This window comes from Microtus pennsylvanicus, chromosome 7, assembly GCF_037038515.1.
Source record: "Microtus pennsylvanicus isolate mMicPen1 chromosome 7, mMicPen1.hap1, whole genome shotgun sequence".
In the NCBI taxonomy this organism is placed as follows: Eukaryota; Metazoa; Chordata; class Mammalia; order Rodentia; family Cricetidae; genus Microtus; species Microtus pennsylvanicus.
In genome coordinates, this window is record NC_134585.1 from 54,381,488 (window position 1) to 54,398,702 (window position 17,215).

Consider the following 17,215-nt stretch of genomic DNA (forward strand, 5'->3'; position numbering starts at 1 on the left):
ATATTTGTTGAGCCCTCTCTTTAGTCCTGTATTATTAATTTTCTAAATATTTTGTTGTTGTTGTTGGCTTGAACTTGCTCTGTAGACCTGGCTGGTCTCAAACTTACAAAGATCCGCCTGCCTCTGCCTCTCAAGTGCTGGGACTAAAGGTGTGCACCACCACTGCCTGGCTTTAATGGTCTGTTTTTATTTATGTGTGTGCACGTGTATATAGTGCCTGTGGAGGTTAGACCCCTGTCAACATGCTCTAACGTTTGTTTTTATTTACTCGTGTGTGTGTGTATGTGTGTATAGTGCCTGTGGTTAGACAGCATCAAATCCCTACAGCTGGAGTCACAAATGAGCGTGCACTACCCAACACAGGTGCTTGGAATTGAACTGGGGACCTCTGGAAGAGCAGCCAGTGCTTTAAACTGCTGAGCGTCTCTCCAGTCTCTAGTCTTCCTTTCCAAAGCCTCGTTTCTGGGGCGATGCCTGATGCAAAGGGGCTGACCAGGAGCCATGGTGTGACGCTGAGTACACACATACACTTGCCATGCAGAGAAACATGACCTCAGGGTAGACTGTAACCACACAGTACGTGACCAACTTCACTCACCAAGTGTGTTTAATCTGTGGAGAAGAGACCAGCTGAGATCCTGTCCTCTCTCCGCAGGCTTTTTCGATCATGTTAAACATACACAGAATTCCCACTGGACACTTACCCTCTCCTGGGAACAGGAGCCGTTCCTAGTTGCAGCAAAATCACGACAATCACAGTTACACATTTTCCCAAATCTTTGGCTGTATTGCAATGCTTGTTTCATTTTGTGATCTCCAACTGAACATTTCCTAACCATGGATTAACAATATAGGTACTGACTGCTTTAACAGTATTTATCCAACATAACAAAATAAACTGCAATTTGTTATACTTTTTTTTTACAAAACGTTTTATAAATATTTTTACAAAATGTATACAAAGCAATTTCAAGTGAGACGTACTATACAAATGAAGGTATTTAAGCAAATAAAGCCCACACCACACTGACAGCGAGTGACCGTCCTCTGAGCCGGCCAGCCTGTGAGGCCTCCCTAACCTAACAGAGTCTACTAAGTTCTGCAGAGCTAAAGGATTTCCTTCTCGTAATTGCCAGTTCCAATTTTGCTTCATCTTTAGGCAGTACTTAAGGACACAGAAAATCAATGCGTAATAACAAATCCATACTTTGCCACAACAACAAACAGATTAAAAACAAAGGGAAGAAAAGGTGATTTTTGTTACTGAGCGCGAGGACTCAACTGACTAATGAACCTGAACCACCAAGGGCTGGCCACTGAGGCAGGGTGCGTGCCTTCACCAGAGGGGGCTCGTACATGAGCTATGACCCACGTGGTGGAACCTAATCACAGGGTAAAACACATTCTATAATCTTCATCTGCCATTATCTCGAGTCTTTCCTCCGTGAAAGCGAACTTACATATAAGGACACAAAATTTACAAGTTTCATTTTGGTATGTTAGGCTTTCCATTGTGGGAGCAATGTGAGGGCTCAGAAGCCCTGCGATTTGACAGAGAGAAAAGCTGGGGGTCGGGAGGAAGAAAGAGGTAACAAATATACACGAGACTTTGCTCGTCTCAAGAATTCCACTGATTTGCAATAATTACTGTAATTCATTGTAGCCATGTGCAGGCATCCAGGGGCCATCGTGACTTAGGCAACCAGGAGGCTATGAGAAGAGTCTGTGACATCAGAGGGATAAGGGCAGGCTGTTAGCCCAGGGTGGCCCAAACAGAATCTAACTGGCAAACAACTCATATTTCTAACGTGTTATAATACAGGAGGGAAGTCAGCAACTTGGACATTGGCACAAATCAGGAAAAAAGGTAACTCTAAGACAGCCCAGATTCTCCTATTCGATTGGCTGGGCCGTGGACTGGGAGAAGGACACTGCTCTGCTGAAGACTGGCTGTCTCACAGGGCTTCTTCCTGTAGTGGACAGTGGGGTGGAAGGGACATACAGTCTGCTGTTGCTCAGTTTCTTTTGTTTTGATTTTAAGACAGGGGTGACTTATGTAGCCCAAGCTGGCCTTGAACTCTTGACTCTCTTGGTTCAGCCACCTGACTGCTGGGATTACAGGTGTGTGCCAACATGCCTAGATTTTTGCTCTGCTGTTTGAAAAGAAAAAATCAGAAGCCTTCCTTTCCATCTGGAAAAGAAACGCTCAACATGATGACTGTAGGGGCCACTCCATTCTGGGATCTAGTGAAGTAGAAACCAATGGATGCATTTCTACAGCCAGGGGGACGAACAGAGGGAGCAAACCTTCACAAAAACACAAACAAACCCCAGATCCCAGAGGGTCAGACAGGTGGGCGGGGTGCAGGAGCACCAGGACCTGGCTTTCTCGGCAATGGTTTCCATGATGTAAAGAATGCGAGAAGTATCAGAAACACTGGGCCCTGGGCCAGGCCCACAAGGAGAGAAAACTGGGCAGCCTTCCCCAGAAAGGACATAAATAAAGAGGAAGGCTTGCTAACTCAAACATGGGCCACCCGTGGGGGTCCCCCTCTTTCTGGTGGTGACATCTGGCTGCTGCCCTCCCTCGGTTTTCTGTGCTGGGAATGATCAATGCCAGTGTTGACTACTGGTCTCAGAAACAGGAAGCACAAACAAGGCTAAAGTCCCCTTCCCAAAGTCTAAACTGATAAAGGAAGCAGTTTCCAGTGACAGCACTCACTGCTGGGCTGTTTGCTGAGGGCAGGGAGACAAAGGTTAAGCAAAACAGAATTCAGCAACAATCAAAAGCACAGGGTGCGTTGACTTCACCCGATTATAAAATGCAAAATTCTTTTAAGTTGCACACTGACCCTGGCGGCTCCAGCAGCCTCCCTAGCCCACTGTCCTTGAACTGGTTCCCGGTGTTCCCTACTGAGCTTGGGTGAACTTTCAAGCTGCATACCTGGGGCTAAGAACAGAGCGTTCTCAGACACAATTCAACATGGATACGCTAAAATTAAAAAAGAAAAAAAAAATTTTGCTTCTTCAGCAGCAGCATGACGTAAACACTCGGCTGTTCGGGAGGGAAGGCAGGCCTACAAACGGTCTGTGTAGATGCTATGGACGTCTGGGCCAGGGCTGTGGGGTTCCAGGCAGAGCAACTGGCTACCCACTGCTCAGAGAGCACTGAGCCCTGGGGAAAGTCATGCCGACTTCCCTTCACAAATACCCTTTCCCCCAAACAAAAACAAAACCACTAGTTTGGAGCTGCAGTGAGAATTCTGTAAAAAAGTAGCTTCTATAAGTCCTGTTTGATTTTTCTTTAATAAGTCTGTTCTTTTGAAATGACCTATGATTGTCAAAATTTTACCCAGGGTCAAGTGTACTGTGGTCTCGTCGAGTGACAGCGCTAAAAACAAACAAACCACGAAACAAACGAACAACAATGGCCATAAACGCTTTCGGAACACTTGAAATGTGTGGTGCCTATCGGACTGCTTTCTAGAGAGATGGGTTGACTGAGGGTCTCCCTGCAGCCACGACGACGTGTATTGCTCTTCAAAAGAACAGGGTGGAGATTAGAAAGAATAACCTGTGACGGAGGACCAAGCAGGCTGGAGACAGGAGATGTTTCCATTGGCTTTGCAGGGAGCGAATGTAACTGGTCCGGGGTCGGGGAGGGCGGCTGCTACTAACACTCAAGGATACTATTTACAGCTGCTTCTAAAATGGAGTCCGTCTCCACGACGCCTTCACTGTGGTCCGGCATGAACTTTTCCAGGCAGTTTTCTTGCGAAGCCATTGGAGAAAAGCTGGGGAAGTCAAGGTCCACGGCGCCGCTGGCTGCGGGGTCACTCTGTGGCCGCCCCGCCTTCTTGAGCTCCAGAATGTTCTTAAAGGTTTTCTCTAGGCTCTTGGTGAGCTGGAGATCCGGCTGGGGCTCACCCGACCCTTTCATGATGTCTGTGTGTAAAACCTCATTCTTTGGGGAATTTCTCAGGGTTTTGTCCTGGAAGGAGTCGAGGCATGGCATCTCCAGGTGCGAGCTGGCCAGGATGCCCGGGAGCTTGCTCTCGGCGTCATGATCCGGCCTGGCCATAGTCTTGCGGTGGCCGTCGGGGCCTGGAGAGCACCCGCTGGCATTGGCGGGGTCCCTCCGGGTGCCCTTGTCCTCAGGTACACCCCGGTATTGGCCTAAGCCCCCTTTGTCATATTTCAGTGTTCTACCGTGGCCTTCCGACTTTTTCGAAACGTTTCCCTCCGCAGAGACCACGATGTGGTTAGGCACTAGATGAAACTGGTCATGATTCGTTGCTTCTGCCACGCCTGGCTTGGCTCGGTCTCTGCTTTGGGCCCTGGGCGCCTGATGGAGCGAGCTGGTTTTGCTGCGATGCTGGTCACTCCTGTCAAGTGGTGTCTCAGGTACAGCCTCGTCAAGTTTGAAGGAACAACAGAAATCGGCCTGAAAACCCTCTGGAAATGAGAGCAGAAAGAGATGAAATGGTCAGAGTGAGGACCAGCCCATGTCAAACCCTCCTAATCAACCCTGGCTAGGCCGCGCCTCTTCCCCTCTGCTCATCCTCCCACCAGCACACCCCACAGGACCACTTCACAGAAACACGCAGAAACAATCTAATGAGGGGCATCTTCTCAAAGTAGCCAAGGCTATGGGGCCAGCTTCCATGTGGGAAGCTTAACCTGGGTTTTGTGCATGCAAAGGAGGTCCTCTATTTACCAAGAGAGCCACACGCCTATCCCCCATTTTTCTTTTGTTAACTGATTTTTTAAATTTTTTTTTAAAAAGATATTTGTTTATAATACATATATTCTGTCTGTGTGTATGCCTGCAGGCCAGAAGAGGGCACCAGACCTCATTACAGATGGTTGTGAGCCACCATGTGGTTGCTGGGAATTGAACCCGGGTCCTTTGGAAGAGCAGCCAGTGCTCTTAACCACTGATCCATCTTTCCAGCCCAGCATGTGATTCTAAAATAACTTTTATAGATGGTATAAACACTTATGTTCCATGGACTATGGTGTTTATGATTTACAATTTCGAATCTCAGCTACTCGGGACTGAGGCAGGAGCATCGCTTTAGACACATGAACTTGAGATCAACTTGGGCACCTAAGCAAGGCAGAACAAAGTGTTAGAGCTCAGGCTGGTGAGACGGCTCAGAGGCTGAAGTATTTGTCGCACACCTGCCATCCCGAGTCCAACCATGGATCTCACAGAGAACGGAGAGAAGTGACACCCAAAAGCTCTCCTGTGACCCCACACGGGCGCTGTGTCCTGGGTGTGTCTAGCCACACAGCCATACACAAATATTTACAATAATGTGTTTTGAAAAAGAAAACTGCTTGTGGGGCTGGAGAGATGGCTCAGTGGTTAAGAGCACTGACTGCTCTTCCAGAGGACCCGGGTTCAATTCCCAGCACCCACATGGCAGCTCACAACTGTCTGAAGATCCAGTCCCAGGGGATCTGACACCTTCACACCAATGCACATAAAATAAGTTAAATAAACCATTAAAAAAGAGAGACAATACATTACTTCTATAACCAGAAAAATTAAACTTAAAAAAAGAAAACTGCTTGCTCTATTTATTTTATTTTGAGACAGGGATTCTCTATGTCGTCCTATCTCTTCTAGAACTCACTTTATAGACCAGGGTGACCTCGAACTCAGAGATCTCCCTGCCTCTGCCTCCAAGTACTGGGGTTAAAGGTGTACACCACCACTGCCCAGACCTTTTGGTCTATTTTAAAATGCTTTTGAGCGGAGTGTGGTAGTATGGTCCTATAATCCCAGCACATGGAGGCAGAGGCAGAGGCAGGAGGATGGAGTTCTCTTCCTTTGGGACCCTCCTCTCTCAGTACTTTTTGTTTGAGACAAAGTTTCACTCATAGCCCAAGGTGGCTAAAAATTTGTAATCTTTCTGCCTGCCTACACCTCCCACTGCTGGGAGTTTGGGGCCAGTGTGATCAACAAAGTGAATCCCAAGCTAGCCAGGACTACATATTAGCGAGACTCCTATCTTTAAAAAGAGGAGTGGGGGGGCTGGAGAGATGGCTCAGTGGTTAAGAGCACTGGCTGCTCTTCCAGAGGTCCTGAGTTCAATTCCCAGCAACCACATGGTGGCTCACAACCATCTATAATGAGATCTGGTGCCCTCTTCTGGCCTGCAGGCACACATGGAAGGAATGTTGTATACATAATAATAAATAAATCTTTAAAAAAAAAAAAAAAAAAAAAGAGGAGTGGGATGGAGATACGGCTCAGCAGTTAAGACCATGTACTACTGGTCAGAGGACCCGAGTACATTTTCCTGAAGCCATGTTTGGTGGCTCACAACTGCCTGTAACTCCTGCTCCAGGGACCCAACACCTCTGGCCTCCAGGCACCTTATAACTCAAGCACACATATCCACACAGGCACACACATAAACACAACTGAAAATTAAGGGTCTGGAAAGATGGCTCAGTAGGTAAGAGTGTGTACTGCTCTTCCAGAGGACCTGAGTTCGTTTCCCAGCAGCTGTCTCAGGGGAGGTCATACTGTTTCTGACTCCAACCCCAAAAAATCCAACACCATTTCTGGCCTCTGAGTATACCCGCACTTGCATAACATAAACATATATGCCCCACTCCCTAATTAAAAATAAAAATAAAATCCTGAAAAAGAGAAAAAAATTAAATCTAATTTAAAAAGGACAGATTTGAAGCTGGGTGTAATGGCTCACACCTTTAACCTCAGCAGAGATAGACCCTGTGAGCTTGAGGCCAGCCTGGTCTATACAGTGAGTTCCAGGACAGCCAGAGCTACACAATGAGACCTTGTCTCAGCAAACAAAAGCAAGAACGAGGTGGTGAGGGGAGCTCAGGTTTGGGGAAACTCTGGACTGCATGTAGGAAGTGGGACAGAGAAAAGCCTCTGCGTGGGGCACTAGGGCTTCTGGCTCGGGCCTGGGGCCCTGCCTCACTGATGGTTTCCTAACTGTGCCTTTCATTCCCTTACAGGCGGAGAAGCCTCTGGTTTAATTTAGCTCTCAAAGACTAGAACAACAGGTTTTGAAGTTTAATAGGGGAAACCATTAAAAAAATTAACTGTTGGTTTTCCCTTCCCAGAATTCACCGCAGGTTGAGTCACTCAGACCCCCAAAGGCCACACTGCTCAGGGACTATTAGCCCCCCCCCCCCATGTTTCTTACCAGGATCCACGAGCGCCAGACGCTTGTCCCGAGACAGGGAAGCTCTTTCCTCCTGGTTGAACATCCTGTCGATCATTACAGTCTCGGCAGAGGGGTTGATTCTCTGAGGAGGAGAGAGCCAGTCACTTTGGGTGCTTTGATCAAGGGAATGAAGCACCAAGAAGTGAGTTTGGTGCTCCACATGTGCTACGCACGAGAAGCTATTACATTTGCTGCTGTTTGAAGACAAGGTCCCATGTAGCCTAGGCTAGCCTCAAACTTGGGGTGATCATCCTGCCTCAGCTTCCTCCCTTCCCCCTGGAGACAGTTTCTCTGTGTAGCCCTGGCTGTCCTGGAACTGGCAGACCTGGCTAGACCTGGTTTTTAGAGCTAGGGTTTCAATTTGTAAGCCTGGCCAGCTTCAAACTCACAGAGATCTGCCTGCCTCTGCCTCTGAGAGTTGGGATTAAAAGTGTGCCTGGTGAGGCAGTCTTATTAAGATGGCTCAGACTAAGTCTCTCTCTCTCTCTCTCTCTCTCTCTCTCTCTCTCTCTCTCTCTCATCAGAAATGGTTGTTGGTGGCTTCTGCCACTGTCACCCTCAGTGATGGCTAACTGGGAAGCTGTCCTCCAACCTCACACATCCCTGCTTTATAAACTACGCTCTGGGTGTGGAAGTCCCTGAACCCTCTCTCTGCGCCTTGGCCTGGCAGACCCACTCAGGCAGCCATGCTGGGAGCACACTTTTACCATGGCGTCTTCTAGGAGCAGGAATCGGTATTTGTTCAGCATCACTTGGGTCCTTTTGAGGAGCTGAGTGGCAACTTCTTCAAATTCATTGTCCACTTTAAAAAAGAAAAATTGAAAAGAGAAAAACACAGTAAGAGAGACTGGTCTGTTTCCTGAGACTGGCGGCATGGACTCATTCCCACAGCCTACCCACCCGCAGCAAGGACGTGCTACAGACACCCCCCTTGGATTAGCCTTCTCTGCTCACGCATCCTGCACTGTGCGGTGAGGAACTCAGGCTAACACAGCCTGGGAAACCAACAGCTTATTACCACTGCTCTAAGAAGCCCAGGAAGGAAGGGCACTGCACAGAGCCGATGAACTGGTTCCCTCAGCTCTGTCCCTTCTCAGAAGCAGGGTGGACAGAACGATGGACAAATAAAGTCCATCTGTCTGGCTGGGGGGGACACAAACCAGTCCATGACCCCTTGCAGGTCATGATCTGTGGCTCTGGGTTTTGACTTTTAGTCTCAAGAAATGTCCCATTTTCCAATTCCTTCTGTCTCAGAATCTTCACAGTTCTTTACTGCTGAGCAGAAAGCCATGCATCAGACCTCCCTGGAAGCCCCAGTGGGTCTGGAGACAGAATCTTACTCTGAGGTCAGAAGCCCTGGATCCAGACCAGTGGCAGTGGAGGAAGACGATGTCATGGAGAGGGGGAGGGAAAGTGGGGTGCTACCAAATCCCTGCTATTGGACTTAGACAGACAACAGGTACAGGCCAGAATGAGTGGGGTTCTTGGGTTGGAGAAGGGTCCCTGTCCCAACCTTGTCAGTTTCCTGAAACCCATACAATGACTTAGATTTGCTTCGGGACCTCAGGGAAGTAACTAATTCTTGGGTCTGGTACAACAGCAAGAGTCAAGTTCATGTGCACTGCAAAGTACCTGGAAGAAAGCCACCTCATTTACAGCCAGCAGCCTCACCATGCGCCCCTTTGGACCAGTCACAGCCCTACCCAGGGGCTGGGGCACTGAGTACACAGCAAACAAGCTACACCGTGGCAAGAGCCCCTGGGCTACCGACAGGGGTGCTGTGGGCGGGCAGCGGCGGCTCACCTTTCCGCAGGTCTTCCTCCGTGGGCATGGAGCCCTGGCACACGTGGTAGGACAGCAGTCTCTGCACTGTGTCACTTAGTGATTGGAACTGGCTTTTGTCAGGGGTCACGGCATGGGCTTGGTCCCTCTGCAACTGTTGGAGGATGCTTTCAGAGGAGACAGCGGGTTCAGGTGAGGTCACATCAGGAGAGCATTAGTCAAACCATTTATTAGCAATGCTAGTTCTTTCCTTCCTTCCTTCCTTCCTTTTCTTTTTTTTTTTTATCCCAAGACAGTATTTCTCTGTGTAACAGCCTTAGCTGTCCTGGAACTAGCTCTTACAGATCAGGCTGGCCTTGAAGTCACAGAGATCCACCTGCCTCTGCCTCCCGAGTGCTAGGATTAAAGGCATGCGCCACCACTGCCCGGCAGCAAAGCCATTTCTACAGTAGAGTGGCTATGCATTTTCCACCCTGTATCCTGTACACTATTTCTATGACCCTAACCTCAGAAACACAACGTATGCACCAGGATCAGTGTGCGGTTGCTCAGAGCAAAAAGAGCAAACAGTGTGCTTCATCTGATCTGTTTACTGACCCTGACGAAAGCAAACTGTAGGAAATGATTTTCAAAGTAATCAACATGCCCCACTCCCTGGTGTAAGTGTGCACACGCATCCAGGCACACAGGCAGAGGTCAGAGGACAACCTCACATCTCTCTTTCTGCTGTGTGGGCTCTAGAGACCAAACTCAGACCACCAGGTGTGGTGACAAGCACCTTTCCCTTGCTGAGACATCTCATGGGGCCCTGACCTTGCCTTTTTGAGACTGGTTCTCTCAGTTGCTAACAGCTGGCTAAGCAGGCTAAACTGGCCAGCCAGAGATTCCTAGGGGTCCACCTGGCTTTGCCTCCCAGTATGGGATCAGAGGGCTGGCTGCTGTGACTGGCTTGGTTTACACGGGTCAGGGAGTGAACCCTCATCCTCATGCTTGCAGAGCAAGCACTTTGACAACTAGGCCATCTCCCCGGCTCTCACTGTGAGGACCAGGCTGGTCTAGAGCTAGCTCACTGTGAGGACCAGGCTGGTCTAGAGCTAGCTCACTGTGAGGACCAGGCTGGTCTAGAGCTAGCTCACTGTGAGGACCAGGCTGGTCTAGAGCTAGCTCACTGTGAGGACCAGGCTGGTCTAGAGCTAGCTCACTGTGAGGACCAGGCTGGTCTAGAGCTAGCTCACTGTGAGGACCAGGCTGGTCTAGAGCTAGCTCACTGTGAGGACCAGGCTGGTCTAGAGCTAGCTCACTGTGAGGACCAGGCTGGTCTAGAGCTAGCTCACTGTGAGGACCAGGCTGGTCTAGAGCTAGCTCACTGTGAGGACCAGGCTGTTCTAGAGCTAGCTCACTGTGAGGACCAGGCTGGTCTAGAGCTCACTGTGGAGACCAGGTTGGCCTTTAACTCACAGAAACCCAGAGACCACATGCTGGGATTCAAGGTGTGAGTCCTTCAAAGCCCGTTTAGAAAGGCTAACAATAACAGACTCACCATTATAGTAGGGTGTGGGGGTGTATTTAGAGAAAACAAGGGACCCTAAGATACCCTGAGAAAACCCGAGAAGTTTTCCTTTAGAAGCATGACTTACAAAGCTCCTTTAGTCAGCTGTTTGGTGGCGGGCCTCTTCTGTCCTGAATGACCATCCACCTAAAATAAACCACAGGAAAAGTCACAAAACAGATCTAGAGATCAAGGCTGCTGTGCTCCAAGAGCTTCCTGTTATCTATCAACAAATAAGACTTTGAAATGTGTCCTGCTGAAAACCCAAACAAGCCAGCGTGGCCAGCTTCTTTGTAGCCAAGAGCACCAGGGCTAAGTCTACAGGAAGCTGTACAGCACAGAAGCTTCCAGCAGCTTTGGGGACTAAACCAAGGCCTTAGAGAGCTAGACACAAAACAGCTTCCCTTCCTTCATGAGACCAGTAGTTTAAAAAGCCTTGAGATTTACAGGTACAAGGTGAGTCAAAGGACCAGGGAAACAGCTGTTTCACGGATTCATAGTTGATCCTCATATACAAACAGAACAAAACAAATCTCCATGTTCGCCATGAACAGACCCACTTTGCTTGGTTTCTGAGTCTTGCTATGAACCCTGGCTGCCCTGGAACTCATAGATTTGTGGGGACAGAACCACCTCTGACAAGACTGTTGTGATTTCCCCTCTGCAGTGTTGGGGATTGAGCCCTGGCCCTTGTGCAAACGCTAGCTACTGAGTGACATCCCTGTAATGGTCACTCTCAACTGTTAACTGGAGAGGATCTGACATCCCTCTGGAAAGAAACCTCTCGGCACATGTGGGAGGGAGTGAGGAGACCGGGCTGAGGTGTGAGGGCAGGCCCTGCCCCATGGCCTAGGGTTCTGGATGAATGAGGAGGACGGGAGCTGAGCACCAGCAATCGTCCTGTTTCCTGACCGCAGAAACAACTCTTTCACACTCCGCTACGACGACGACGTTCTTCCCCAAGGGACTGTGCTTTCAAAGTGTGAGCCCCAAACCCCTCCTCCCTTAAGTTGCTTTGTCCCATGAATGACAAAAGAACTACAACCCCAACCCTACAAGTGCAGCTTTTTAAGTGTCTAGCATATGTTGGCCGCCGGTGTGTGTGTGGGGGGTGTGTGTGTGGGCGTGCATGTCAGGAACAGCTAAGAAAGATTCATTCTGGAAACATGAATGTGGCCAGCCTGGCCTCCTGGGAAACCTTCAGTGTGGTGTTGCAGCACTTGGAGACTAGCTGTGTGCACAGTGCCTCTGGAGACTGTACACTCATTCCTTTAAAGCCGCGAGGGCACGCAAACACCAGACGGTCGCCTACCTGTACAGCTGTCTGGCTAGGGGATGATCCAACCGAGTTTTCCTGCTGTGGCTGTGTAGTCCCCAAGGATGCTGGCATCATTTTGCTTCCAGAATCCTGTCCTATTAGGATGAACGCAGAGGACAGTCAGGTCCAGCATGTGCATGAAAGGGCTTCTTTCTTCTTTCTTTTTTCTTATTTTGAGGCAAGGTCTCACTTTGTAGCCCTGGCTGACCTGAAACTTGCTAAGTAGACCAGACTGGTCTTGACTGTGCAGTGATTACCCTGCTTCTGCCTCCAGAGTGCTGGGATTAGAGGTGTGGACACCACCCCCAGCCTAAAAGGGATTTCTTGATAAAACCTGTGGGGAGGAAAGGAGCAGGACACTCTGATCTATCAGCTATGGAGACAGAGATAGGTGCTATTCAACTCTGAGTAGGAATCAATAGAGCAACTTAATCTACGAGAATAAACAGAACTGCACATGCATATGTAGTTTCCAGTGTCTGTGGTCTGAGAACGAGGCCTCAGCCTGCAGTCAGTACTTCAGAACTCCAAACTACACCTGCAGGAAGGAGGCCCAGAGGGGATTCTGAAGGATGCTCAAGCTCCTATATTTGATTATGCACTGAGCTGGCAAGAATGGTTACTATGCGCACAGCTGTGGGCAAAGGCTGCTTTGCCTTAGCACGAGAGGAGTCGAGAAGCTACTGTTAAGCACCGTAAGACAGGATGCAACCTACAGGTCTCCAGTTTGGGGGTGGGGCTTCTGAACATGCATGCACATCGCGACATGGGGCTAATGACAAGGTTCTGTGTGCCTTGCTCATCAAACCCAGAGCTCTCCCTTCTCAGAAGTGCCCTTCGCTTTGGGTGGAAGGGGACAGAGGAAGGGGATGACAGGGCAAATTCCAGTTCAGGGAGACTCAGAAGAAAGACTCTGTGAAGACAGAGGGAGGCAGCAGCTCATGTTTCAGGCACTGGGAGGATGGGACAGACTCCGGCAAACTTTCGCAAAGGCTCCTGACCTGGCAGTGCTGTGCTTGAGAGCCCAGGGATCTGCGTTGGCCTCAAGCCATCTGTGGTCTTGGACGAGGGAATGGGGGAGGTCTGGTTCAAACACTTTTTCTGAGCCTGTAGACCAAAAAACCAAGAAAAATGTTAGTTTCGCTGTTAAAAGTAGAAAGAGATTGCTTCTTTCTTGAGATGTATTTAATGTGGAAGAGGGCTCTGCTGTGTGCATGTGTTGAGATGTATTGGTTTCGAGACAGGGTTTTTCTGTGGTTTTGGAGCCTGTCCTGGAACTAGCTCTTGTAGACCAGGCTGGTCTCGAATTCACAGAGATCCGCCTGCCTCTGACTTCCGAGTGCTGGGATTAAAGGAGTGCGCCACCATTGCCCGGCTTTTTTTGGTTTTCTGAGATAGGATTTCTCTGTAGCTATGGAGCGGAGCCAGTTCTGGAACTCACTCTGTAGACAAGGCTGGCCTTGAATTCATAGAGATCCCCCTGCCTCTGGGATCAGTGTGAGCCACCACCAGCCAGCTTATTTTTGGTTTTCTAAGAGAGGGTCCTATTGTGTAGCTCTGACTATCTTGGAATTCACTGTGTAGACCAGGTTGGCCTTGAACTCAAGAGATCTGCCTGCCCTCCCTCGTCCTGGGATTAAAGAAGTGCTCCACGACAATTGGCTATTTTTTATTATTTTTAAATTTATGTGTATGTGTACAACATGCCTCTTCTCTCCTGCATACTTGCATGCATGCGAACACAGTCACAAACACGCACGCACACGCACACACACAAAGGTTGGTGTGCTCCGTATTTCATGATTTAACTCTCCTCATGATCTGACAATAATGTACAGGCAGCGCTGGCTCCTGGCTCCCGTGCAGACCCCACTGCGCTTTCGTCACAGTTCTCCTTCCCTCCGTGTCATCTGTCTGTCAGCCAGGAGACCCCAGGTCCTGTCTAGTCAGTATGGTAGGAGACGAAGCTGGGGGATGCCATTTTAAAAATTTTTTTAAAAACAAGTTTGCTCCCAGTTGTAAGAATGACTTCACCCACTGCGTATGCCCCAGCTGTGAGAATGACCTCACCCACTGCCTGCGCCCCAGCTGTGAGAATGACCTCACCCACTGCCTGCGCCCCAGAAGTACTACGCTCGCCTCAGGTCACTCATCTCCGCCCTGTTTCTCTCTTCAAGTTTTTTGAGATTTAACTACAACTGCATCACCTCCCCGCCCTCCAGTCCCTCTCATGCTCCTGCCTCTTTGTTCTCTCAAATTCACAGCCTCTTTGGCTTAATTCCTTCACTCTCTGCTGCATGCTTTTGGTTGAGGCTGTGGTCTCTCAGCCGTGTTGCTACGCCTGTGTCAGGCCTCCCGGCCATAATGGCCTCTCTCGCGCTCCCTCCTATAATCTGCCTTAACCGTAGCATTCTGTCTCAGCTACAGACAGGGACTAGCACTCAGCCTGCTCAAGTGGGGCTAGGCATTTAAAACTGTGTGGTTTGAATAAGAATGGTCCCCATAGGCTCAGAGATCTGGATCCTTGGACCCCAGGGAGTATGTGGGAGGCATGGCCTTGCTGGAGGAAGTGTGTTGCTGGGGGTGGTTGCAGGATGTGGTGGCACAAGCTGTTAACCCCGGCAGAGCCTTCTAGACTAGCCTGGTCTACAGGAGAGCAGTGCTGTATGGAGAGACCCTGCCTTGAAAAGTTAAAAACTTTAAAAACAAAATAAAACGAACAAACAACAACAACAAAAAACACCAAAAAACTATTTACTTCTACTGTATATGTCAGTGTGTTACGTGTACACATGTGTGAGCATGCAGTGTGTAAACCTGTGCATGTACTCAGCAGCCAGAAGAGGGCAGCAGGTGTCCTTTCTGCCTGTTGCCTCAAAGCTAGAATTTTCCAGGCTACAAGGGAGCAATCTCCTTTAACGTCACAGCATGTGACAGACACTAGACTTGTTACTTGGGTACCAAGATTCTAAATCCAGTTCTCAGTTTTGTATAGCAAGTACTCTTAACCACTGAGCCAATTCTCCCTCCTTCTGTTTTCTTCAGAGAAGGTCTTTTTTTTTTGTTTGTTTGTTTTTTGTGGTTTTTTTTTTTTTTTTGGAGCCTGTCCTGGAACTAGCTCTGTAGATCAGGCTGGTCTCGAACTCTCAGAGATCCTCCTGCCTCTGCCTCCCGAGTGCTGGGATTAAAGGCGTGTGCCACCATCGCCGGGCTTCAGAGAAGGTCTTATTTTAGAGCCTAGGCTGTCCTTGAACTCACAGCAGACCCCTGCCTCAGTCTTCCAAGTGCTGGGATTACAGCCACAACCGACTACACCCAGCTCTTAGTCTATTGCAAGTGACTCTGCACTGCACAGCTCCCAGGCTAGCCCCATCGCACTGCACAGCTCCCAGGCTAGCCCCATCGCACTGCACAGCTCCCAGGCTAGCCCCATCGCACTGCACAGCTCCCCAGGATAGCCCCATCGCACTGCACAGCTTCCCAGGATAGCCCCATCGCACTGCACAGCTTCCCAGGCTAGCCCCATCGCACTGCACAGCTCCCAGGCTAGCCCCATCGCACTGCACAGCTCCCAGGCTAGCCCCATTGCACTGCACAGCTTCCCAGGATAGCCCCATTGCACTGCACAGCTCCCAGGCTAGCCCCATCGCACTGCACAGCTCCCCAGGATAGCCCCATCGCACTGCACAGCTCCCAGGCTAGCCCCATCGCACTGCACAGCTTCCCAGGATAGCCCCATCGCACTGCACAGCTCCCCAGGATAGCCCCATCGCACTGCACAGCTCCCCAGGATAGCCCCATCGCACTGCACAGCTTCCCAGGATAGCCCCATCGCACTGCACAGCTCCCCAGGATAGCCCCATCGCACTGCACAGCTCCCAGGCTAGCCCCATCGCACTGCACAGCTTCCCAGGATAGCCCCATCGCACTGCACAGCTCCCCAGGATAGCCCCATCGCACTGCACAGCTCCCCAGGATAGCCCCATCGCACTGCACAGCTCCCCAGGATAGCCCCATCGCACTGCACAGCTCCCCAGGCTAGCCCCATCGCACTGCACAGCTCCCCAGGATAGCCCCATTGCAGGCTAGCTTCCCTCTCTGACTTGTGTGTGTGCTCCCTCTACCATGCTGAGACTGCAGCTTCCCTGCTGACTTCCCTTCTCTGCCCGTTCTCTCCTTGCTCCCTCGCAGCCGTGCTGCTCAGTCAATGGCCTTTCGGTCCTCTAACACCCAGCTGTCCTAGGCTGCCTCAGACTTGATGACCACACCTGAAACTCGGCAGCTTCCTTTACAAGTAAAAACTCCCCTCCCTGTTTCTGCTGCTGTCGGCATCTTATGTCGTTCTTAGTCTCCACCACGGCAGCCAATCACAGGTTCTAGCTTCGTTTTAAATCCATGTACTTGATCCATGTCCCTCCTTTATTTTGCTTCTTGATCATGATGTAAACAATTTTGTTCCCTCACCACAGGTCCAGAGAAACAGAACCAAATATTCATCAATTGGTCGACATCAAGATTATTCTAGTCTCATGAAATGTGATGGGAATGTTCCCACTTCCATTTCTTGAAAAAGGTTTTTATAAAGTTCACCTTTGTATTTCCTGAAACATTAGAAAATAGTTCTGAAGATATTCAGGCTTCAAAGTCGCTCCAAAATCAACTTGTCTATAAATATAGTATTGTTCTAACTTTCTATTTATTTCTGTGTTGGTTACAATAAAATGTGTTTTCAAAAGAAAAAAAAAATCCATGTACTTCCCACCATAGGACACACGAGTCTTCACTATTTCACATTTAGGTTAACACTATGCCTGGACCATGTACAGGTGCGTGTCCATGCCTGGACTATGACACTGACTTTCTTGTTTGTTTTTTGAGACAGGATCTCACTATGTAGCTCTGGTTGTTCTGGAACTCACTACGTAGAACAGGCTGGCCTCAAACTCACCAATATCGTATTGTCACTGCCTGTGTAGTGCTGGGAATGAAGGTGTGTGTCAGAACACCCAGCAACAAGGCTCTATTTTTATTTTTATTTATTTATTTAGGATTTATTTATTTATTTATTTAATTTGCTTTTTCAAGACAGGGTTTTTCTGTGTAGGTTTGCGCAGCCTGTCATGGAACTCGCTCTGTAGACCTGGCTGACCTTGAACTTAGGAGACTCGACTGCCTCTGCTTGCCCACTGCCAGCTTTGTTTTGTTTTTTGTGACAGGTTCTCCTGTAGCCCTGACTGGCCTTGAACTACCAGAAATCTGCCTGCCTCGGCTTCCCAAGTGCTGAGATTTAAGGCGAACCGGGACTGGAGAGATAGCTCGGTGGTTAAGAGCACTTGCTGCTATTCCAGAGGT

General features: G+C 49.3%; 1 protein-coding gene across 3 annotated transcripts in view; it reads right to left on the reverse strand.

Moving 5' to 3' along the window:
• Positions 1-766: 766 nt before the first annotated feature.
• Bicral (BICRA like chromatin remodeling complex associated protein) overlaps positions 767-17,215 on the reverse strand; it is a 90,858-nt gene continuing 74,409 nt past the window's right edge. For all 3 annotated transcript variants that reach the window (XM_075980829.1, XM_075980827.1, XM_075980830.1), the window contains 7 exons: positions 12,865-12,970; positions 11,858-11,958; positions 10,634-10,692; positions 9,018-9,163; positions 7,922-8,016; positions 7,194-7,296; positions 767-4,455 (listed from right to left, as the gene is read on the reverse strand). In XM_075980829.1, coding sequence (XP_075836944.1) covers positions 3,674-4,455; positions 7,194-7,296; positions 7,922-8,016; positions 9,018-9,163; positions 10,634-10,692; positions 11,858-11,958; positions 12,865-12,970 — 1,392 coding nt within the window. In that variant the 3' untranslated portion in view covers positions 767-3,673. The remainder of the gene's footprint in view (positions 4,456-7,193; positions 7,297-7,921; positions 8,017-9,017; positions 9,164-10,633; positions 10,693-11,857; positions 11,959-12,864; positions 12,971-17,215) is intronic.